The 25585-nt window shown below is 40.4% G+C and overlaps 1 protein-coding gene across 5 annotated transcripts in view; it reads left to right on the top strand.

The window, feature by feature from the left end:
- The window catches only part of LOC110988870 (calcium-dependent secretion activator 1-like), a 61919-nt gene that overhangs the window by 16478 nt on the left and 19856 nt on the right, over positions 1-25585 (top strand). For 2 of the 5 annotated variants that reach the window (XM_022252782.2, XM_022252784.2), the window contains exons 2-17: positions 2602-2682; positions 4080-4234; positions 5641-5734; positions 6156-6277; positions 6883-6994; positions 9243-9379; positions 12098-12164; positions 14772-14880; positions 15410-15613; positions 16742-16878; positions 17534-17721; positions 18671-18772; positions 19182-19245; positions 19995-20118; positions 21026-21055; positions 22751-22860. In XM_022252782.2, coding sequence (XP_022108474.1) covers positions 2602-2682; positions 4080-4234; positions 5641-5734; positions 6156-6277; positions 6883-6994; positions 9243-9379; positions 12098-12164; positions 14772-14880; positions 15410-15613; positions 16742-16878; positions 17534-17721; positions 18671-18772; positions 19182-19245; positions 19995-20118; positions 21026-21055; positions 22751-22860 — 1836 coding nt within the window. The remainder of the gene's footprint in view (positions 1-2601; positions 2683-4079; positions 4235-5640; positions 5735-6155; positions 6278-6882; positions 6995-9242; positions 9380-12097; positions 12165-14771; positions 14881-15409; positions 15614-16741; positions 16879-17533; positions 17722-18670; positions 18773-19181; positions 19246-19994; positions 20119-21025; positions 21056-22750; positions 22861-25585) is intronic. The other 3 variants (XM_022252785.2, XM_022252786.2, XM_022252783.2) reach the window with 2 other exon arrangements.

A 25585-nucleotide genomic window follows, 5' to 3' on the forward strand; every position in this document is an offset into this window, starting at 1 on the left:
ATTTCAGAACAGATCTTAATTCTTGTTCTCAGTCCTAATACTGGTAGATTCCTCACTGATACCCATGAAGAACAGGTTGTGGGGTGCTCATTTACATGTGTATGACAATAAAAAAAATTGAAAAAAAAAATATAAAACCTTCAGTAAAACCTATGAATGTGGCAGAATGTTACTGGTCCCAATTAACCATATTTGCTGCACTACATATGTATAGATATGTATGCATTTTTGCAGTAGATAAATAAACAGGTCCACTGCCAAATCATTCCCACACTGTTTATATGTAACGGTAATTGCAGTGCCGAAAGCATCACTTTAATTATGCCGAGAGCATGGTCATTCGAGACTGTGGTCATACCAATAAATGTACATCGTGAATGGTCAGCTGCTGTACATGTATATGTGTACATGTGTGGAACCATGCACGAAACCACTGACTGATAATGAGGATGTACATGTACCAGTGCATTTACGTAGATGTAATCTACATGCTTGAATGGTTGTCCATGATCCTGACATCTCAGACATCACATGCATGACCTGTGCAACAGTTGACACTTGTGTGGACTTTCCTCATTTGTTCCAGTCATATGAAAACTACGCATAGTCTTAAAGGATCAGTGCAATGAATTTTTCATCGAATCACCTTCTGTACATGAACTCTTTCTTCAATGTATGAAGACTAGTTGAAGTCTTTTTAGCGTGAAGTGAACTTTGAAGTGCGCTTTCTAGACATTTCAAATTCAGACCAGTTTTTTTTTCCCCAGACAAGTGAGGAGGCTGTTGTGTGATGCCAGTTTTTTCCCAGACAAGTGAGGAGGCTGTTGTGTGATGCCAGTTTTTTCCCCAGACAAGTGAGGAGGCTGTTGTGTGATGCCAGTTTTTTTTTTTCCCAGACAAGTGAGGAGGCTGTTGTGTGATGCAAATCCAGGACGACACCATTTGCATATTGTTCAAATTGTGAATCCCAAATTTGTTCTTGGAAAAATGTCTGAGTAAAGGTTGCTCGCTGGCTTATTGCCATGAACCTGTACAACAATAAATAGCCAATGGAAAGGAAGTCTATCTGGCAATCTGTTGTATAAATCAATGCAGCATTGATCTGCAGTGCCTCAGATTACATTACAGTTTTGCTCATGAAAATTGGTTTAAGCATAAACCCAAAGAGGACCCAAAATATACATGTACAGATACAATTAGCAAAAAAAATGGAAACTAATTTTAGTGGGAGACTTTGAGACACTTGGCGACAAACATACTGGTCCTTTTTATCAGGTCTGAACATGTGGGCATTGTTCTGAGCAGGCGCGCATAGTTCTGAGCACATGCAATACCTTTAAAAGACAGGTATGTCTGCTGCCACCAGTATCTCATATTCTCCCATTGAAACTCAAAGATGCAATTTCAAGGCATTTAGTAAAATACTTCTAATACAGCACATGGTCCCTTTTGTAATGTTCTTCACCACAGTAGTGCTTTCTGTTAAAAACACTATTACATGTACACATTTACATGTACATACATGTACACACGCGTGCTGCACTTACTTACCTGTACATGTAACATGTACATGTAACATGTAATTGGTTTAATTGCAACACCACAGTGCACTACATGAAACGTGTGCCAAATTGTGTTGACATTTATACCACTCTCACGACAGAAAGTAATAACCTGACCCTGCAGACATCAGTGACACAAACAGGAACAAGTAAAATGCACCCATGTAATGCATCACATTGATTTACTGGTACATGTACAGTATCTTTGCTTCAAGAGTTAATATCATTGCATGTGTCTAATGATAAATAGCAAAATCTGTGGTACATGTATGTGTAAACCCTGCGCAAAATGTCAAGTTGCTTTCACTGGTACTGTGTCAACTAGTGTGTTGTTAATTAAAATGGCATACATGTACTGTATATGGAGGCAGCAAATAATGAAATGCCATGTGCAATAATACCGTTATATGAACTGTGTTGGCTACTTAGCATTTTTCATTGCTCTTTCTTGCAAATATGCTTATTTTGCTACTTGTAAATGTAGTGTCGGAAAAAAGTAATTAGGAAATTGCTTTTTAATAAAGCATGTACCTTTTACCCGTGTGACTTGATTGCACTAAACGTAAACAATATTACCAGGTGTGAACCTCCGTGGCCCCAGTGATCGCATATAATCCTACAGGCAGCTTCATATAACCACGTACAAGTGCACGTACAAACGCTGCATGCTTGACAAGTTTATCTTGAATACATGTACATGCAAGTAGATTACCATCACAACACTATCCACTCATTACTGTCAAAACACATCACAATCCTGCATGATTGTGGCATCACAGGAAAAAGGTCTATATGGTTTTGGGGGAATCAAAGGCATCTTTTGTCTTCCAGTTTTTAGTTGTTGGCCATCTACAACATGTTCTCCTTGTCAACCAACTCTTAACAGCCTAGTCTTAGAACCTCCAAAGGGCTAGTGACGTGACATCCCTGCTAAAGACCCACAGGCACCATATGCTGGCCACAGTCTCACAGTCTTTCTGTTACACAGACCTCAAGCATTTTTGTTCCTTAATATGGATTTTTTTTGATGTCTTTGCAGTTGGACAATGCCGATGAGCAGGCAGCGCAGATTCGTAGGGAGCTGGACGGGAGACTGAAACAGGCTGAAGAAATTGCAAGGGTAAGTCAACACAGTGGCTGGAGTGGGAGTCTAACTATGAACTTCCATGCCTAAGGACGAGATGCCCTCTTTGTAGGAAAATTACTGCTGCCTATTCATTGCCACTAAGTGTTTGTGCATGCAATGTGCAAAATGTTCTATACACGCGTGTATGTTAATCAAAATGTCTTCAAAATGCAATGCAGCTGATTCACATCACGAATAATTGACCTCCAAAACGCCAGTGCTTATGGCAACCTGTAGGAAGGGACTTCATTTGAGAGAGACCTATTTTGAATGTTACATCAGATTGTATGTACTGCTTCAGACTGTTGAGTACAAAGCTACTGTACATAATTTCCACAGATTTGCCGTTCTTAATGAAATTTTATGAACATTGTCTACTTAGCATTGACCAAATTGTGGTACATGTAGCTCATTCTCAGAAAAAAGGAGGATGCACCAGTTTTCTTACATGTATGTATTATTCAGACTTACAATCTTCTGATGGAGATTAAGAACATCCATTTGGAACAAATTCCATCTGTAATCACTGCATCAATTGTGAAGGAAAAAGTTGCACATTGTAGACAGAATTTCTGAAAAACTCCATTTGAAAAAAAAAAAGCAAGAGACAGATTTGAAGTGTCAGAAATCTGATTGAAGTGTAAGTTTGGAGAAAATGTTGGAAAATGGACTTTGAAAAGAAATGCACGCTTCTTAATTGATTGGGAATGAACTCTGAAATGTAACTGAGGTAAACTCATGTTCTTTGCAGACTTACCAGTTTTCTTGAGTTTTGTATTGGGAAAAGAATTATACATGTAGTTGCATTTTTTGATTGTGTTAAAGTGTGATTTTTGGAACTGAATGGGCAGAACTGAAACTTACATTTTATTCTTTGATAGTGTGTAATGATACAGTATACATTGCACAAAAAGCAAATGTTGTGTTTTCAGAAACTTATTTACCATACATGTGCCTTTCAAAATGGCAGACGTCTGATCAGATGTTCTGTGTACAATGTTACTCTTTGGGGATCTTCTCCAGGGTAGCAGATCAGAAGATTTACATTGTAAAGAGTCAGGATGTTCTCACATCAGTGTAAAGTGAGACCTTCAGGGTTTGAGTTTCATACATGTAAGTGCAACCCTTTGCTTTCCAGAGCAGTGCCTAAGAAATGGTGAGACATTGTTAACTGTGATGAATGGAAACATTGAAATGATACTGACCACAGAAGAGAAGCCATGTATGTTGAATAAAACAAAATGAGATCAGATTCTGAAAATCAATAGAAATGCCTTCATGTACTTGTACTTCTGATAGATAAGTGATAAATCCCTTCAAAACATGCACTGTGGACTTCTATTTGCAAGCATGCACTGAGCTATTCCCTTCCCTCTCATTTCTTTTGTCAGACGAAGAAAGGTCCGCGGTTCATTGTCAAAGAGATGGAGAGCCTATTTGTGGAGGAGCTGCGGTCGGCTGTCAACTTGCTCATGGCCAATCTGGAGAGCTTGCCAGTCTCCAAGGGCAACACCGACTCCAAGTATTCACTGCAGAAACTCAAGAGGTAGAAGTGACGGAGGTTATAAATTTGTGTTTGCCTGCGCGGGCATCCTGTGGGGGTGCCTCGTGGGCACTGTGTGGGTCGGGGAGCAAATTGTTTGAACTGTCGCGGAAACTGATTCTTGGCATTTAGTTTCTGGCCACACGCCACACTGCACTTTCTATTCATTTGGCTAGGATTGAAAGTCGGTGGGCGTCATAATGTTTAAATTTTCACAGATGCATTCACATAATCAGACGGGATTTTCAAACCACTCAGAACTAATGAGTTCAATGTGATTCAGTCTCATTATCTGTGAGGGGTACAGTCCCCTCTGAAAAATACTGAAGTAATTGAAAAAGATCCTGCTACCCTTGATTGAGATAATCCATTACCTTGGTGTCTGAACAGCATGAATTATAGATATGAATTACTGTCCTGTTTGTAGACTGTCTTTGCCCAAACTTGATGGTTGTACTGTACCTGCACATGCAGTCAAAGATTCTATACCTATTCAACTGTGAGGTGGAACGCGTCACTGATTTCTGTGACTGCATCACTGATTTCAGTGACCAGCCGAGTCTTTTGGGGCCACTTTTGCCACCTCACGCTCAATCACAATTATCAAAGAAAATAAATAACAGAAATCCGAGCAGTTTTGGAACTATTTCACCTTTCCATTGTTCTGACTAGAGATGACGGTCACACATTATTTTCTTAAGAGGAAATTCCTGAAGAAATTTCCTGATAGAACTTAGGTTAGGCCCTGTCGGCACAGTTGGCAAACCTCACATTCACTGCACCCATTTCTATTTTGGGGAGGAGGGGAGGGCTGCTTTATCAGCACCTTTTAGAAAACCTTGAACCTGGTGATAAGGATGTTGTGGAGAAACCGTGTTTAGCCGAGAGCTTGAAAAAAAATTCACAAGCTCACTCGGGTAGGACTCGAACCCACAACCTCCTGCTTACTGGTGCAGACGTCTCAACCACTCGACCACCGAGCTTGCCGGGGTCAGCTGGCCAGTCCGAGTCAGATGTAGCACTGGGTGGAGAAACTGTTGTTGGCATTATGAGGCAAGCCTTGATGCTTGTTGCTAATTTCTGTCTGAATGTGCACAAAGTTTACAGTCACCTGAGTTGCAGCCTGACTTTGAGGATGCTTGGCATTGGTAGCTTGAAAAGAAGGCACCGACATGCAGCCATCAGAACATAGAAGAAATGGCCTTCTCGTGTTTACAGTGAAACTACAATTTTGTTTCAAGTCCATAATCGTGCATCTCATAATCCTCACATCCTTTTGCATAAGGCACTCGTGAGAAAAGCTATACAAACTGGCTGCTCAATCCTTGAATTCGTGATCCTTTGTTAGGCTCTTCTTTGCAGGAACTGTGCATGCTGACCATGTGATGTTAATTGTTGTTTCCCGGCAGAGCTCAGAATACAGCAGTGTCCATGATGGAAGTAACTGAGGACTCAGAGCCAACACTGTCTAAATCGGATGTTGTCCTTTCATTCACCCTAGAGGTACAGTGATGGCATTCAAGATTCCATGCAGTGCAATTTATTTCAGAGTGTACTGGTATTGCGGAACTCTTTTTTTTCTGTGTCTTGTTTTTTCTGTATTGATGAGCAAAACTGTAATTTTTCATTCCTGCAGGGAACCTTTATGATGCATTGATTTGTGCACAGAAAAAGTGCTTTTTAAAATTTTATTCAGTTTAAGTTCCTTTTCTTGTTGATTCATTTTGTAAGTTCATGGCAAGAAGCGAACAAGCAACCCTTTTTCAGAATTGTTTTCAATGAGCATGTTTTAGGTTCATAATTTGAACAGTAAACTTGTAAATTGAACACTGTCTGTGAATGTCATCTGAGCCATGTAACTCTCAGTTGTTCATAACAGTGTGGACAGTTTTAATTGCCAATCCATTTATTCTCCCATGGCCAGGTTCTTGTGATGGAGGTACAGGGGTTGAAGTTCCTGGCACCAAACAGAATCGTATATTGCACCATGGAGGTGGACGGTGGGGAGAAATTGCAGACAGACCAAGCCGAGGCCAGCAAACCTGCGTATGCTTGCTCTTCAAATTCTCCCAAACATTTCAAGTGTTACTTTTTTGTCCCTATATGGCTAACAACATGAGGGGGTTGATGATCTTTCCAGCATCAAGTGTGGTTCATGTACATGTGCATCAAACCTGTAACTGGGACCTTTCGTGGGAGGGGGTGCAAATCCTCAACAAAGTGGACCAAGCATAGATCTTTTGCTTGTTTCATTTTGAAAAACAGTAGGATTCTTTAGGTTTTACCAATTGTTTTGGGGGTTACAAGTAAACTCCTGAAGAGGGAATTGACTGAGGAAAAAATACTGAAACGCACAGCTTTTTCCTTTAGCGCAAAATGTTCTACTGTAGCTCAAACTTGTTTTTTTGCCCCAAAGCAGACATTTTATTCGTGTGGGGGGTGCAGGCACACTCCCTGCACCCCCCTAGTTACAGTGTGGGGGGTGCAGGCACACTCCCTGCACCCCCCTAGTTACAGGCTTGTACGTGTATATTTCATGTTCTCTTCAGCATCCTTAAAGGACTTAACCTTTCTGTGTGAAGATGTGGCATTCTGCTTCTTGGCCAGCCTGACGGGTTTGTTGTTATTGTTGTCTTTCCACTTACATGTAGATGGGACACTCAGGGTGACTTCTCAACAACACACCCCCTACCCGTTGTCAAGATCAAACTGTACACAGAGAACACAGGAGTCCTCAGCATAGACGACACCCTCCTTGGCAAGGTAAAGCTGTGTTGCTGTGCATAGCTCGCTGTGCAGCAATGGGATCTGTATTTTGGACTGGAACTGGTTAATATTGAATAATTCATGCCTGACTTGTGGCACTGGCGGCGTGGACTTGGTGCATATATACATTGTATTCAAGTACTTGGTGGTGTGTAATACAGCAGCACGTGGGCAGTAAACTTTCTTTCATAATTGTTGAGTGAAGATTCGGTACCAGGTGCTTGTTGAGGGCAGACAATAAACTTTCTTTCATAATTGTTGAGTGAAGATTCGGCACCAGGTGCTTGTTGAGGGCAGACTTGCCTGTACTCTTGCACAGGAATGCAATAAGCCATATGCGAGTTCAATTTGAATAAAATCTGGTGCAACGAGTCATCTGATTGCACATAAACATAATGATTTGAATTCCTCAGACTAAAGACACTGTTGCTATACCTTGTGATTTGGGGCAAGCTTTTGCATACTGACCACCATCTCTGGAATGGACTGGTTCCTTTATGCCCTTCTTATCCATTAAGAACAGTGTATTGTTGCAAGGCGTCTCTTAGGTAACTAAGCAAAAGCTTGCCCCGAATCACGAGGTATAAGCAACAGTGGTTTTAGTAAGGAGAATTCAAATTGTTATGTTCACATGAATTTAAAGAACTCAGTGTACCAGATTTGGGTCAAAGTTAACTTGCAAAGGCTTATTCCACGCAGTAGAAAACAGCAAATGCAGTGGTTTCCTATGGGACTGTTTACACTGAGACAAACCCCAGGCAACACGGTAAGGAACAGCAGTGCTTAGAAATCTGGGTAATTTTGCAAAAGATGCCCCAGCTGTGACAGCTGCTGAACAAGAGAGGGCGCATTGATACATGCACGAGTACCCACAAGGAGTGTGATGTACATGTACATGTAAGATAAGGTACGTGTAGGCATACTGCGCATTCGCACTGGTGCTGCGTGGAACAGGGACGAGACATTTTTTGTCACAATGTGCACAAAATTAATGGACAGGATCTTTGCGTGGGTGCAGAGTACATGTCACTAATGGTATTCAAGTATTGACCCACACTCACAATTCTTGTTGAGGGGCATTTGTACACAACATCGAGTCCTAATGTCTCCTTTACCAAAAGACACTGTCAAAGCCAGAACACCTCCCGTTGAGTTACTTGATAATATGCTTCTGCCAGCAGCACCATTTTATCAAGTGATCCTTTTATTGTTCAGAGTCATTTTTGGAAGTTCAGCATGCCTGATACTCTAAGACTATCTCTGTTGAGGGAAAACTTAAGCCGTACAGTTCTTCACATGCTCATTTTTTGGTCCCAGCAAATGCAAAGCGAAATTTGCTTCTTCTTTTTTTTCTAATTTGGTATTAACACAAAAAGTATTTGATGGTCTTCTTGGTGGAATTGGAACGAAATTCTTCTCAGCAGGACTCAAGTACTTGTGTATGTTAGAGAAATCTGAACATGTAGCTTAAGTTAATCGCCATAAAATGCATGTTTTGTCTTGAAGTGGGTCACATAGTAGTTACAGTTGCTATTTTGATGATACGTTGTAATTCGTGACATGATTTAGGATTCCAACGAGATAATCTCCGGCACCTGCATTAACATCACATTGTCTCATAAACAGATTATTAAACTTTCTTTGAAATTATATGTACATGTAGTATCATATAAGGTGTACAGTACCGTATATCAGCCGTATGTTTCAAATTCAAGACAACTTATATTTGCTTTGACAATTTGATTCCAATTGTTAAGTGGAGATAATAAGAGAACCGTACATGTAACTGATTATGTTTCTCATGCTAAGCAACTGACATTTTGACTGAATGCGACACTGAACAAGGCACATTGCATTATGGCTCGGTACTGGTAGTCTGCTCAGCTGCAGTACATGAGCAATGCACTTATTGATATGGTCGAGGGATCAACTGCTAGACATCATTGGATGAATCTTTTGTTTTCTAGCCCATGCTAACAGGCCATCGATTTACATGCTGACATGACTGTGTACATTTCAAATGTTGAAGATTTTAACAAGGGTTGTTGAAACAGGTACATGTAACACGAGAATAGATGCTGCACTGTACACCTGCATTTTAATGCTGTCACCCTCAGCTTCAGTTTTCTAAGGAAAAATCTCTGTTTACACATACATTCTGCTTTTAAGTTCAAAGTGAAGATGAAAAAGGCCCTTTGAAACACACACGTACGCGTCTGACTGTTTCAATGTTGTGTTTTGGCAGATTGTTATCCGGCCGACACCCAACAGTCCCAAGACACCAGAATGGTACAAGATGAACACGCCCAAGCAGTTTCAGGACCCAATCAAGATCAAGCTGGCTATCCGCATGGACAAGCCACAGAACATGAAACATTGCGGGTGAGCTCTACTTGTTATGGTTGATTGGTTGTTATTTTGAATCAATGCAACAAACCACTTGGTTATGGTGGAGCTGTTTTGAATAGGACCGGGGTTAGACTTTAGCACTGGAGCATTGGACAGTATGCATTGAATGTGATGTCGGGCTTGTGTAGCCTAGGCTATACCAGTCCGGGGGTTCTGGTATTTTTTACTTTTGGGGAGCCAGTGTTAATCTGCTGGGTATTACTGTGGAACCCCCTCACTTCAAATTAAGTGGCGCAAAATAAAACTTTCTGGTACATGTAGCACCCATGCATGGCCAGTGTTGCTGGTATTTGTTTTCTCGTGTGAGGGCACGTTAAGACAGACATTCTTAACCCATCCAGTGTAATAAAAAGGAGGCTAGCAACTGCATAGCTGATGTACTGTGGTCGTCTTGTAAAACTGGCTTCTTTTCAGTAAATTTTATGGGCCAATGGCCCTGCAGTCTACACGTAGTTACTGTTTAAATGGAATTCCAACCCTGGTGTGGCTAAAATAACGAGTGAGCGAATGATCGTAGTGCCTCATTGCATGCAGCATAATAACACTTAAGTAGCCACACACTGCTATCTACAGTCAAGTACAGTACCAGTAGATAGGTGTACATGTTATGATGTTGTTGCTGTTATGATAATGATTTCCACATCTGAAGCATTATTTTTACATGCATTTTAATGATATTTTTCTCTTCAAATGGTGATTTGATGTCGTCTGTTGACATTGTCTCAAGTTGATCACAGTTACAAATACAGTTTGTCACCAAACACAGTTGTAGACATCATGGATATTTTGCCACCTCTGTGACTTCACCTGTACAAAAGTGTGTAAAATGCATACGTTTAAAGAAAAAGCAAAAGCAGAAACAGGTGCCTCGGACAGATTTCAGTATCTCACTTTGAAAGATTTACATGTGTTTCCTTGCACTGGGTACATGTACATGTACACTATATGTTTGGAATCAAGAGGAGTAGGCACAACTGCATGCATATGGACATATGAAGACTTTTCCCACCTTTTCGGGGCAAGTTGGAACATAGACAATCTTGTCAATTTGTCTGAAAGTAGTTCTGAAATTTGAAACCTTTTGTTTGAAAACCAACCCCATGTGGAGTTCAATAGTTTTGCATCTGGCCCCGTTTACAGATCTATTATCCATAACACATGACCGGAGATAATATTATAACTCTGCCGTAGTATGCAGGAGATGCTGGTTGTCATAAAAACCATCATGTGATCTCAGAAATCCCAGGGGCCTATGATGCACCGTCATTTTTCAATTTCATCTGAATCCAGGCACGTGTGCAGGATACATGTATGTGCGTGGCTTTTTTCATGTACTTGTAGCAAGGTCCCTTATGCAGTTTCACCACCATTTTAATTGTAGAGTTCCACACAGAAACTTCAGTTTGCACAACCCATGTGTTTTGTTCACTGAAAGCTCATCATTAATATAAGTATACGTGTACATGTACTTAAAAAAAATACAGAGTATGAGGTTGTAATGACTATGAGAAGAGGATTTTTGGTGCTTCAAATTCTGACTGAATGCCTGTGTCAACAGCAGCCTTGTATGGAGGGCCGCAGTTGAGTTCATCACAAGTTACATGTATCTCTCATGTCCAGTGACAAGACTGGTCACAAACATGATGAACACTGACAGAAGAATGCTTTTGTCTCAGTTCATTAATTACATGTACCTGAGGCTTGGCTATCTTGTCAGGACTTGTGATAGGCTTAACTAAATTGCCTTATGTTTCCCCAGAATGTTTGTGGGTTTTCCTACCACCTCTAACACTGAACGTTTCTTCATTGTTTTGTTCCCCCAGGGTCCCTAGGGAGAACAGTTTACAACTGATACGGCTTTATCCTAGTTAAATAAATTGGCTCTGCCGAATATCTGCATAATTGAACATTAGATCGATTATCAAATATTCAAATATTATTTTCTTAATTTGAATATTCAAATGCAAAATTCATGAAAAAAGAAGGGAAAATTTTGTTTCAGATGAGAAAAATTGCACTATGAAGGCTTGTTTCAAGCAGACTCAAATGAAAAATAACAGAAATCTTACAATAATTCAGAAAGTAAATTATTCATTAAACAGTTTACAAGGAATAGAAATTTTCAACATGGCAAGAAGTATTGTTCATCTCTTAATTCTTGCTAAATCATGGTTCAAGAATAACCCTAAGTAGATTCGAGAAGCTATTACATGAATATTGATTATAATGTACATTTGTGTGTATTATTGCAACTGATTTTGTATGGTTTGTTCATTAACAATCTGCCAGTCAGCATGACCGAGTATTAGGATATTTGATCAAATTGAACTTTGACTATTAAAATAGTGAAGTATTCAAATTGACTCAGCCCTGAAATAAAGAACAAATACCATATAACACATACCAAGTACATATAGACTGTTAGTATCTTATGTTCATGTATACACTGTACCTGCAGCACCCCGGCTCAAAAAGCCTATACAGCATGAGCATCAAATGATCAGCTGATATGGTCGTACATTTGAAGATACTATGTAAGTTCAGTGTTACACATCCCACAGAACTCAGAAAATGTATGACTCCATCCTTGCGCCAGTCAGCCGTTGACCTTGTGGCATACAGAGTATGCTGTCATGTGTTCCGCTCACTCAGTGATATAACAAATATTTTGTCCCCTTGTTTTCCTCCCAGATGGATGTACTGCATGGGAAAAACAGTCTGGAAGAAGTGGAAGAAGAGATTCTTTGTGCTGGTCCAGGTAGAGCCCAATGGAAAAGAAACTGTAGTCTGTGTCAGGGTTTGGATCAGGATTGGGAAATTAGGATACTGAAATGTCCAGAAGATTGAAAGGAAAATAAGATGACTGTGCTGGTTTTTGAAGTGTGCCTGGTCATCATTGTCGGTTGCCCAAATTCAGAGTAGGACGAAAATCTACCGAGACTCCTTGAGGGACTGGGTTGCATTTCGTGGGTGTGCTTGCTGTTAAGGAAATCACTGGAAATTATGGCAGAGAAATCCACATGTAGGGCCCATTTACACACAGAGGGATCATAGGTAATTTGCATAATAAAAGAAAGCGGACACATTGGTTTCCTATGGGACTGTTTAATCTGAGGGCAGACAAACTGCGCCGTTGGCCAAAACACTGCTGTTTGTTGAAATTTGAGCAGTTTTCCACACATTTCAGGATAGTGCATTCTAGGCAATCTGCGGTCTCACTAGGTACATGTATGACATCACAGATTAACTGGCATGGTCGAATGCTTCCTTGTCACGCCTTCAATTCTTCCTGGGAGACATTATTGTTAATGTGGAGAGTCAGTAAATGGTGCACAGAGCAGTGTCTGCCACGTGTAGTGTACAATATTGTGCTGCATACAGATTCTGTCATTTCATTCAGTTGTTGTTCATCATTGTAAATGGGCCCTAACTTTCACTTTGCTTTCATGCACGTCCTGCTTCTTCAGATTTCGTGCCTGAAGTGTCTGTACTCTACTTACAGAGTATATATTTTTTAAAAACCCCTGACACAAAAACACATAACGGTGATCTTCATGTAGAAATTTGTGGTCAGCGGACCTTTGAGATCACGTTTTGTATCAGTGGTCCAGCAGCAGAAAGCTTTGTTGATGACAAAAGTGAGTTTTCATTGCTGAACACCGCCATGCCAGAACCTTCATGTGCATGGCACATGTACCTGTAGCAGTTGGAATAAGACCAGACTTGGCATTGTTCTACTCAAATGAAGTCTTATTTCACTCACGTTTTAAATCTCCAAACTCTAGTGTATTAATTGTACATGTCAAATGGTCACTCAACAGCTGCCAGTGTATCCTGACCGATGTGAGTGTCATGTCCTCAGTGGTTTGTAAGTTCCTGTTTGGACCAGTTGCAGTGCGGCTCTGCAGTTTGGGGGAAACTCGCTTGGAGTATCTTGCTTTGAATTAACACAGTTCTCATTGCTCTAAAGGCCAGCTTTGCTCTTGTTTATGGTGGTATCTCATAACAAAAACCAAGGCTAAAACCATTCTTTTAACTTGCTGTTTGTCTGTCCGTTTCCGGTTGTGCTTGATGGATCAAAGGTTGTAGATATTTCATACAGGGTTTGAAATACACAATACCCAAGTTATCTTTTGTGGAAAACTTCATCTTTGGTATCATTGTAACCTCTGTTCTTGGTCACAAGCCTTTATGAGTATTTTTGAGAAGGTGTGAAGCATATATTTGATACCAGTTTTATAAAAATTAGTTGTGCCATTTTGCAAACTGTCACAATTTCTCTTGTTCCACTGCCTGTGCAGAGTCAGAAGTGCTGGTGCATTGATTGTAAACCATGAAAAGCAATAACATCATTTTGTCACATTGGATTTTGTATCCATACCTAGTCTTCTGAAAAATCTGTCACCAGACAAGTAAATACTTGCATAATTATGGCACAAAGAGGCAAGAAAGAGTCAAGTGACTTGCCTCCCCCTCCACAAAGTATGTCTCATTGGAAGCGGTTTCAAGTTCCAATTTTTTTGTCGAAGGGTATTTTTGCCATCAATAAGTGGATAAGCATTAGTTTCAACCCCTGTTGAAAATATGTTTATGTTGACAATGAATGTAACCATTTGCTCTGGAGCATTTTAATCAGTTTTTTGGGGGAGGGATGTGGTGTAATGGTTTGCTGGCTCCCTGATAAATAAAATGCTTAACTTTCTACTGCGTATAATTCTGCTAACTCTACTGGTTAATATGAATCTCATTTGTGATTGTGGCCCTTGCCCCCAAAAGTCTAGTTTCATTCAGATTTGGAATTCAGCAAAAGCATTCTCCGCAGAGGTGTTTTTTCAATAATCATATTACAAATGTAAACTTTGGGTTCTGTCCTTCACTGACTGATGTTACTGGTACAGTTTATCACGGTGTTTTCTGACATCCCTGACGGACAACTAGGAGGGGTTCAAACCCATGACTTCTTGCTTGTCAAGCTGAAGATTGGGGTGTGAAACCCACGCAATTTCTTTTGGCAACAGTCTCTTACAAAGCCTGAATAAATAGTATAGGATAAAACCCAAATGTTACAATTGCATGTTTGAAAATGGAATTCCTGTGCAGTATTTTTTATACATTAATTCCTTCCCAGAGTGTATTGAACTACTAACCTAATTTTGAATACCCAACACAGTGTGAATGATGGACACTGCTGTGTTAGCACAAAACCTCAGTTGCCAAAAAAAAAGAACTCAAGCTCACGCCAACTTTGTTTTGCAGTAGATGACATCATAGGCGCGGCAAAAGCCAGTTGTAAACTGAAACTAGAACCAGACTGCAAAATATTGAATAATTCACAGCTCACTTCTGCATCACCCTACGTCAACAGGTGAGCCAGTACACATTTGCCCTGTGCAGTTACCGCGAGAAGAAGGCAGACCCTAATGAAATGATGCAGCTGGATGGCTACACAGTCACCTACACCGACCCTGAACCAGGTCAGCTCAGATAGTCTCATTTACAGATATGATTAGTTCAGTTTAATTGGTTCTTTACATTGGATCATAGTCATATGTACATGTATGTAATTCTGCATTCTGTTTGGAAACTCTCTTATGTTTAAGTTAACATTTTAAAAATGTTTTATAGACTGACAAGACTTAGCAGTTGAATCAAAACTAAAATCTATGTTTTTATTTTAGGTGACAGTATGAAATGTGTCTGGGGAAAAAAAATTTATGATAAAGACTACAAAAAATATGATGACAATTTTGGAGGATTTTTCTCTATCGATTTTTCCAAATGTGTTTTAAGAATTACCAGAATTACAAAACAGGCTTGTTTTGAAAAGTTCTCTTGACCACATGGATGTGAATTTTGTTGGAAAAGTAAATTGTCAGAAAATGAATAGTTTCTACTTCTGAAGCAAGATTTATGTATGCATTTACACATGAAGTCGCATTCTTTTTGATTACTGCTAGTAATTCCCTTGTGTTTTGATTGCATCCAACCCTTTCCATTCTTCAGATCTGGAGAGTCAAGGTGGGCGATTCTTCTTCAAAGCTCTGAAGGAAGGGGACGACATTGTCCTGGCCTGTGACGAGGAGGTGGACCGGCAGCTGTGGGTGCAGGCCATGTACCGGGCGACCGGCCAAACTCACAAGCCGGTGCCCCCGACTCAAATAGCTGGTGGCAAGGGAGCCAATGCCATCATCTCCAGACTGCAGGGAGGTGAGGATTCAGACCAGACTCAAATGTGACTGGATCCCACAAAATGACATCAAGACCAATTTTGTTGGTGCAGTTCGGTTTTAGTTCCATTAGACTGAGCAAATCAAATTTTTCAGTGTCTTAGTATTCAGCCAGGAAAGTCACAATAGTTCAACTCATTTTAACACCGGTAAATTTTACTGCGATTTTTTTGTGATGTCCCATTCACTTCATCTTTGCATTTGTGTAAAGCATAAATTGGCTTTCATTGTTAATAATAAACAGTTTACCACCTTTTCAACGATGTGCCCATGCACAGAGACATTCCTCATAAGTGATGTTACACTGCTTAACACGTTCATCACTGTGGCTGTTGTGTCTCTGATGCCCAGTCAAGGACACTTTTCCTTTGTGCTCATTCTGACAAAAATTTGTCATGTGTCCTCTGCACTGTAGGCACACTTTCTCTAATGCCCATGCAGTGTGCCCATTACATTAGAATTGGTGTGAGCAGTCACCCAGTACTGTCTGCTGTTCATCACAGTGTCCATAAACATGACTTGCTCTCTCTGGTCTCCTTGGAACTGTGGCCAGTAGTGGATTCTGAATGAAACTGGCAACTACTTGTGAATTAATTCCGACCATAGCCATTAATAACTTACATATATGTCTAATGTTGTGCTTCTCATTGTTAAAGGTAAAATGGACCATTTGCAACTGTTTGGAGAATAATCGTAGTTCAAAGATAGTAATGGTACTAATTTCCTGTGAATAGTTTTTTTATGTCAGGGTAGATGCATTGGGCATGTTGGGCACATGGTTTCAATCCTAAGCCTGCGTTCTTATCCTTATTTGACCAATCCTTTTGGTCAAATAGGTATTTAACGTGCATATACAGCTTGTGTTCTAACTTGTCTTTTGTTGGGGGCAGTGCAGAAAAACATGACATTCAACTATAAGTTGAGTCACGAGCCCCAGAATGATTTTGTGCTTTCTCAAGAAATGCTTTGTTCGCCGAGCCAAAACTTCATTAGTTTAGTTTTGTTGTGCTTCCTTTGCTTACAATGAAAACAAGCAGATGGTCAAATGGTCCATTCCATCATTGAATTTATGTCATGCTTACAAAGTTTGCTGTGCGAAACTCCACAGATGCTGACAGAGCTCGCAAGCATGGCATGGATGAGTTCATTCACAAGAGTCCCTGCGATTTTGACCATGCAGCACTGTTTGAGTTGCAACAAGAGCTGACGCTGGACCACCGACTTAATGACTCCTACTCGTGCCTGGTGAGTTCCAGGCTTCCAAAAAATGAAAAGTCCGTAAATGCACATTTGGAAGGCAGCCATTTGCAACGTATGTTTATTCATGGTTGTAGAAAGTGTCTTACCTTTTGAAGATACGCAAATTATGCCTTTAGTGTCTTGTATATTTGACAAAGGGAGGTTTATCTCCATTACTTTCTGTTCTCACGAGAATGAATTCAGTACCATGACTGTAGTCATCAGTACAAAAACATCACAGAACTCAGAATGCAGTACCATGAATTACTGTCATTCTCAGTGGTGATTGTCATTCTCAGTGGTGAGTTTTGCAAACAAAGTCAAAAAGAGCTGAAATACGTATTCAGCCGAAAGCAATCAAATGCTGTGTAATGCACGAGTAGGTTTTGGCATTATAGAACGTCTTAGAGAGACACCACTCATGGCCTTACATGTAACTTTATGTCCTGCAACTTACGTTTACTGCTGCATGCGTTATCAAAGAGCTGGGACCCACACTGGCATGATTTTGCTGCTTTTGCTAGGTTCAGGATAAATAAGTCGATAAATTTCCATTGCCAGATTTTTGAGTTCCCATAGTTTTGTGAAGTCATCTCCCTGATGCGAAGTTTCCGAGTTACGAACACACTCTGTGAGTGTTGTGTTTTCCCTCACCTATCAGGGATGGTTCAGCCCCGGTCAGATCTTTGTCTTGGATGAGTATGCAGCTCGCTATGGCGTCCGTGGCTGCCATCGTCACCTGTGCTACCTGAACAACCTGCTGGACCGGGCAGAGAAGGGAACCATGATCGACCCTACGCTCATCCACTACAGCTTTGCCTTCTGTGCCTCACATGTCCATGGAAACAGGTGAGGAGAAAAAGGGTAAATTGTTACAGAGATTTTTCATGGACATAACGTGATAAGCAGCCAGGCGTTTCAGAAAGCGTACTATGTCCATGAAGGCACGTACATTTCAGAATCCGTGTATTTCTATTGGCAGTTTTGTGTATGCCAGAATGTCGACAGGCTTCAAAGGTGCACACTTTTCCGCACTCATCTGTGTAAATTGAATGCTGACCATCAGTAATCACGTGACTGATAAACCCCTCTACCTGTGTCTGAAATACGTGTACTGTATTTTCTGTGGCTCACTACAATGACTTAATTGGCGATAAGAATGTACATGTATATTACCCTCATCATTGGATATCACTTATGATGATAGAGACTAGTCCCTGCCCCTGCCCTACAGCCCAAACCATAATACAAGGGACCGCTAACTAGACTATTAATTGGTACTTCTGCAACTTTCACCTGTGTAGAGTCCGTAATGTTAAACACCAGTGGGAGCAGTGAACTGGCATACAGAACAATATTCTTGAAATATTGTTGAAATATTCTTTTCCTTTGAAGTTTTTTTCTTTTGTATACGTGTAAGTGCCTTAACATAATGTCTCCTGAGAGTGAAGACAGGTGTAGATTTTTCAAAAACAGTTTTTACAATGTAAAGATACTGCTGGGATAATTCCAGGGGTCCAAAGGTGTGATATTTTTGTGTCCCTGTTACATCTGACCTTGTTATTTGACATGGAAATATCACCAGCATTGATTTCAAACTATTACTATTTGTTTGGCAGGGAATTTGCATTAATTCATCTCTCTTAGAAATGAGAAAATATGTTCTGAACTTACAAAATCATATGTCAGATGTGACAAGGACACGAAAATAAAAATGATCCCCTAATATCTGGAATTACCCATATACTCTTCATTGAAGCTAGTTTCACAATGTGTGTGTTGTTGTTCCATTGCGTAGGCCTGATGGGATTGGCACTGTCACCATTGAGGAGAAGGAAAAATTTGATGAAATCAAGGACCGCCTGCGAGGCCTGCTTGAACATCAGATCACCCATTTCAGGTACCCCCCAAAATCCCTGTTAAATCAAGGAAACTTGCAGTCATGCTGGGATATGGGCAATAAAATGATTTGTGCACTGACACTGAACGCGTCCAGGTGTTTGCGGCAAAAAAAAACCACTGGAGATCACAAAAAGTGGTGCCGCAATTGAACAAAGGTTGGCATTTAGGCAGTGGTTTGAGAAACTGTGTATTGTCTGTGCCGCTGTTAAAGGTAACAACCAGATATGGCAAAAACGGCAGTGTTTTTAGTCCAGGTAATCCTCTTCATTTCACATTCCCTGGGGACGTTCATTTTCAGTGAAAGTGGCCACATACAACCACATCCCTTAATTGAAAAGTATTCGGGGAACTAGAGCAGTCCAAAATACAAGTCCTTTGTAAATCCTCTCTCTGTTCTGCACACAAAGGTATTGTTTTCCCTTTGGGAGACCAGAAGGCGCTCTGAAGGCTACACTGTCATTACTGGAAAGGGTAAGGCTTACTTGCATCTTGTTACAGTTCTCAGTCTCCTGATTGGCTAAGAGTGTGCTGTTGGATTGGCTAAGTGTGACCCAATCCTACCATGTGAGCCGTTAGACCATAATCTCAGTAATTTTTGCATCAGAGAGCCAAGGGGTGAATTTTTTTTTTTTGGGTGTGTCACACAGTTTGACATCCTGCTGAAAATGGTCAGTATTGGGGGAAAATATTGATGGCCCCTTATTGATTACACCGTGCATGTGTCTTTTGAAGGCCTTTGCCACAAAAGCAGTTCCAGTGACTTAAGACTCATTTTGTTGGGTTGCACCGTAATTATACCACATTATCTCCCAGGATTGAAAGCACTGTACCCATAGCAACCACAGCATCCCCATCTGATTCACAAACAGGCAGCATACTACCTGAGAAAGTTGGGAAAGCATTATCATTGTCAAGTCATTTGGAACCAAAATGAGACAAGAGGTGCCTCTAAGGTTTTATCATGAGGTGTCCCATAAAATGCTGCTCATTCTCGTAACACCTTGAGGTAAACCTCCAATTAGAGCCCATTTAATTTTGCATTCTGCCCTTAGAAGAATGCCAGCTAGGGATATCTGTGTCTAGTGCAACCCTTTGACTATCCGAAACTAAGCCGCATCATGAACTCAGATATTGTAACACCCTTCTCTGGATGAGTGTACAAAATGAGATAAAGGAAAAGACATAAAGCTCATAAATCTAGTCACCGTCTCCTCCTTCAGGTCTTGATGAAAGACATTGTGACCCCGGTGCCCCAGGAGGAGGTTCGTTATACCATCAAGAAATGTCTGGAGAATGCTGCTCTCGTCAATTATGAGCGAATCTCCGCCTACGCTAGGATAGAAGGTAACACCCATCCCCTTTTCATTTGACAACATGCAACCTTTTCACATATCTAAGTAGGCCACTGCAACCACGTCTTGTCAATCGTTTTCTTGCAGTACCCACTGCTCAGTTTTACTCAGGCCCCCAAGCCAGTATCAGCAAATCCGGTGGTCAAGTGGTATTGAAGACATTTGCAAGCAGGAGTTCAACACTGAATACATGTTGTTTAAGATACAAGTCAGAGAACACAGAATTAAGACCTCACCTCAAGAGTTATTTATTTCATAAAGTATGGTACTTTCACGTGCCTTGACTGTAACCATCTACAGCACAGTATTTCTTTGACGATTTCAAAACCGTTTCTACATTAGTTTCAACTACTAGTGGTGCAGTGCTATGGGACTCCCAAAATGTGTGTGCTCACTTTCAGAAACTTGATTGCCTCTGAATATTGAAAGAGGTCTCTTGAAGTTGAATTTCTGCTTGTTTATTACGTTTCTATCAACTAACTGAAAAAAAGTCAATTTCAATGAAACTTGTCAGATGTAAGTTACATGTGCATGTGCTATGAAACGTTCAGCCAAGTATTTTTTTCTTTAGAAGTAGGATTAATAGGATTGTAGGAAGTAGGATTATAAATAACTATAAATTATGGTCCATTCCTTTAAATTTGTTGTTTTTTCCCAATGATCTGCATCTGAAAGTTAGCCCTCACTACAGAAAATCTTCTGGAAATTTTCCCCCGAAGAGCATTTCCTTGGACCTTTTAATGAATTTGTACCAGTCAGTTTGATCATAAGAGAATTTGCTTAACCCCAAACCTTATTCTCGCGTGTTTCTTCTCATCAGTTCAATTCCCCTCCTGAAATCTGCATGTTTGTTTGACCTTGACCTTTAACTCTTAACCTTACCTATTCTAATGACCTAGAAGACGGTGAGGAGGGGCATGTTCGCAAAGGTGACTTTCGGTGTTTCTCTTCTCTCTTGCTGTCAGTTTTTTTTGTGAGAATGTATACGTTGTTGGTGTATTTGTAATTGTAACTGATCTTCAAACACAGTGCAATATACTTGAGTGTTTTACTTGATGCATGAAAATTACTGCTTACACTGTCTTGAGTGCAGCCATATTTGAAGGATGTGAATTTATGTTTCCAATCACTTGGAGGAGGCCCTTAACTCATACTAACCCCTATTTTGTGAGGCTTTGAGACTGGCAGAAGTGTTGTGCATGTGTTAGATCTTGAAGCGACACAAATATTCAACTTTCTGGAAATTATCAAAGCACGTCCATTATTGAGTGGTTAGCAGTTTCATCTTTTGATTGATTAGTTCTGGGTTCAGTGCGTGTTGGAATCTTTTGTTTTCTTTCTTCAAAATGTCTGTGTTCTTTCTTCAATCAATTTCAACCCAGTCCTGCCCCTCAGCCAGTGAAACTCCACTTATTTTCTTGATAATTTGTTAAAAATGAAGTGTTGTCCAAGAACCATTTCCAGTGGAAATGCATATTGTTGTTTGCTGTCTATTCTGTAGCTTTCCTCAAAATCTGCTTGACACTAGCCCAGCCATATTCTGCATGCATCTCTCGCACACATTTCCAAATGTCTTGGATGCTGAATGTACATATATTTCTGACAGCTGTGCTATTGGTCTTGTTCAGCCCCATGCAAACAATGCATCCTGTTGCTTGTCTTGCTGTCCCTAAGTTGTGCAATAGAAAATAGCAAATAAGGAGCGTCTTTTTGTTTGGTTTTTGTTTTTTGCTAATCTTCATGTAAGAATACATAGTTCTGTTATCGTACATTCTAACCTGAAAAGTTGATATGTAAACATTCTTAAATTCAAGAAAACTGTTGTCTGCCCTTGTTTATGTGATTACTTTTGTGTCCTTAATTGCACAGTTTGTGTCAGCAAGCATGCACTGTTGTTGTCATTCTCATCTCTGTATCCGTTAACGTTTACATAGTTCAAATGTGCCTGTTATTTAAACTCAATAATCCAGTCAGTGTTTTGACATTAGGTTTACCTTGTGTTGGTCGATAGTTGTGTTTTTCCGTAGTCAGGATCCTAAATAATCATCTAAAAGGACTTCATTGCAGACAGGAATCTGACACTAAGAATTAAATTTGACAGAGGTACCTGATTAAGCCAGCGCAAGGAACCAGATAGAGATACTTACACTAAACATGTGGAATCATATTCAAGTTGTAAATGCACAGACGTCTTTAAATTTCATATCAAGCATAAAAGCTTATTGAATGAACATTCACAAGAACGAAACCATCATTTGCATTTTCAGCTATGAGTCTGCTTTCATTGTTTCCTTTTATCTGAAATGTTTGCACCAAGTGAGGCAATGCTACATGTACGTGTATATGTATTTTATATTTGTAACAGTGCTGCAAACCTGACGTATGCATTTTTACCTCCTCCCAATTTTTTTCTAACAGCAATTATTTCATCTCATTTTTAACATCGCACTTGATGCTGTAACTTAATCTTCACATGGAGTTTAACAACAATGTTTAATATCGGTTCAGATTTATTAGTCATTTGGGTCGACCTGATGTAGAAGTCAGTAGTGTAGATTTGTCAACGGATGGATTGATAAATTGATTATTAAATTGATTGATCAATTACTTGATTGATTGAACAGAAAGTCTAAACAGTGAGGATCTGCCTCCAGAGAAGCGACTAGAAGACGTACTCCATCTCGCCGAGCTATGCATTGATGTCCTCCAGCAGAATGAAGAGCATCACGCAGAGGTTAGTAAGCAGGGGAGGGAGGGATGACCACTCAGCCAGATCACCGGTAGCTTCAGAGCTGACAATACAACTGATTTGATGGCCAGTGCCATTGGTAGTCCCACTGACCCTCTTCCCCTGACCCAACACACCTGCCCTTCTTGTAGGCAAAGATCCTGGCGCCGAACATGGTGTGAAGGTAGTGGACAAGCCTTTGAAGCTTTAAAAATGTTAAGAATGTGCGAAAAAACATGGAGCCGGTGCCTCCAAGTAGACCGGCGTGGTGTATGGCATGGACAGAGACCATAACGCCATTCAGTGAAATATGTCACCTGAAAATAAGCATCACTATCTAGTTTGCAACATAATTATACAGTGGTTAAAAGAGCACTCACTGACTGCAATGATCACTAATCTCACGAAAACTATGTGGTCACGTAGTACTTTATTGTCTTTTAATCAGACCCTATTTCTGTCCAAACAAAGCAAAGATTTGGGGGGGGGGAATAGTATTTGAAGACTGTTCTCTAATGATATGAAAAAAATATTTGTTGCGCTGTGTTGAAGAGTTAAGATTAGACATACAGACTTTTTTTTTTGGGTCTGAACTAGACTTGAGTCAATGAATATATAGAAGCATCCTCTTAAGTTTTCCCTGCATGCTTTGGGGCTGATATTTGCATATTATGATAATGATGATGATATTGAATGGTTGTCGACAGCATAATGAAGATGCTTGTCTTGGCCTTCGAAACTGTAGATGCCTAGATGCAAATGAGGGCTGTTAATATGCATGACATGCGCATGCTTATAGTGCATATGCATCAGGTGGGCAGGTCATTGGCAGGTCACAGCCTTTACCCCTCCCCTTGCGCAAACCACAAGAGTGTTTGCATATAAGCTGTCTCCCAAGCATTTGTTGTAGTGTTGTCAGTGGTGCATCCGATGCCACATGTTCCAAAAGCCAGCCCAACACGCCGAGATATGTGTCTTGAGTCTCTTATTCTTTCCTTGTGCCTCAGTCTTAATGTCAGATGGGCCTGGCATCTACTCCCAAAGTCGTTCCCACATTCCATTGTCTCATTCTTCCCCTATTCCCTGTCTTACCCAACTGGAGAAGCAGGTTTATATCCAACATCATATCACTAAAGAATAATGCAGCAGAGTCAAGTGACGGCTTTTGGTTTTCCAAGGCCATTGCTGGACTTGTTTATTTTTTTTTTTACTGAATACACATAATCATCCCTGGTAGATCTGTTGATTTATAACCAAATTTTGGGAATCATGTGAAATATATATAACTTCTAAGATTTTGCTTGTAGAGTTATATTCAGTTTCAAAGAATGGTCTGAATAGCTGTGTGAAATTGTTGGAGATGATTGAAGGGGATTTTACAATTGGTCTTTCAGCTCTATGCAAAGCCATTATCCTTAAGCATTGAGTATAAACCTGCTTCCATTCCTGCAATACTGACTGTGAGCCATACCCACAGAGCGTATCACCAGGCTAGCGTTTGTGTTTGACACAAGGAAAAGTCTGAACTCACTCAAATTTTAGCCTGGTTGAAGTGGTTCTCATGAAGTGTAAGGAGCGAAATGCGTCATATCCCTGCACTTATTTGCCGCAGTGCACAGAGCAGTTCTTTGGCATTGGCTCAGGGTCGGAAATCTCTTGAACCAAATGTTTCCTCTACCAGTCTGTCACTGCCTTGTCCTTCTTCCTTGAAAAGTCTCATTGTTTATCCGTTATGCTCTCGTTCCTGCTTGGGAACCTGACCACAGATAAACTTTTCCCCCCCAAGATTAAGAATAGGTCAACAGTGTTGTTCCGTACGGAAAAAATCTTGGTTTAGAGAAATAGATGCACCACCAAAATGAAAATAAAGTCTACTCAGCGCTTTACCTCTGATGACATCAGGTAGATGTTCCTATTTTGTTGTGATTCCTCAGTGTGTACTTTCTGGCATTTCTACCTTATTGTCACCAAGTGACATGTTAGTCCCACAAAGGTTGAAAAAAATCTGTTATTTGAATATACAGCAAGACATTTTTTATGCAGTTGACTCGTTTATGGTTTTGCATTTGATACTTGAAGTGATTTGAGAAAAGCCTTCACAGAAATCAGACTTTGGAAAATTCAAATGCCAGAACACCTGATGGCCCCCCAAAATGTTGATAGGTCACCCTGAGCAAGATGAAGCTTATGATACAAATGCCAAGTTTTCATTCATATCAGAAGAATCTGTCTGCAGTAACTCTTAAAGTTAGTTTTTATTGGAGGAAAAGATGACTCTGTGCTGATGATATTAGATTGATCCCTCAACTCGAGAATTAAATTAATTGCCGAATTTTTTTAAGCAACTGGTTCATTGTTCCCTGAATAGTTTGTTCTCCACGATCTCCGGTGTCCTCTCTCCCAGTATCCCTGACAAGTCCTGTTGTCTCAAGCCTTTCCAGTGTCCTCTCTCCCAGTATCTCTGACAAGTTCTGTTGTCTCAAGCCTTTCCAGTGTCCTCTCTCCCAGTATCCCTGACAAGTCCTGTTGTCTCAAGCCTTTCCAGTGTCCTCTCTCCCAGTATCCCTGACAAGTTCTGTTGTCTCAAGCCTTTCCAGTGTCCGCTCTCCCAGTATCCCTGACAAGTTCTGTTGTCTCAAGCCTTTCTTCGTGTCTCACTCTCTCAATCTAGGACAGTCATTACCATTGTCCCATCCCTCTGTCTTCAAGCCCCACCCACTCCTTTTCCCAC

Source organism: Acanthaster planci, linkage group LG04 (genome assembly GCF_054643075.1).
Source record: "Acanthaster planci isolate LZ-2023a linkage group LG04, COTS_SCS, whole genome shotgun sequence".
NCBI classification, from domain to species: Eukaryota; Metazoa; Echinodermata; class Asteroidea; order Valvatida; family Acanthasteridae; genus Acanthaster; species Acanthaster planci.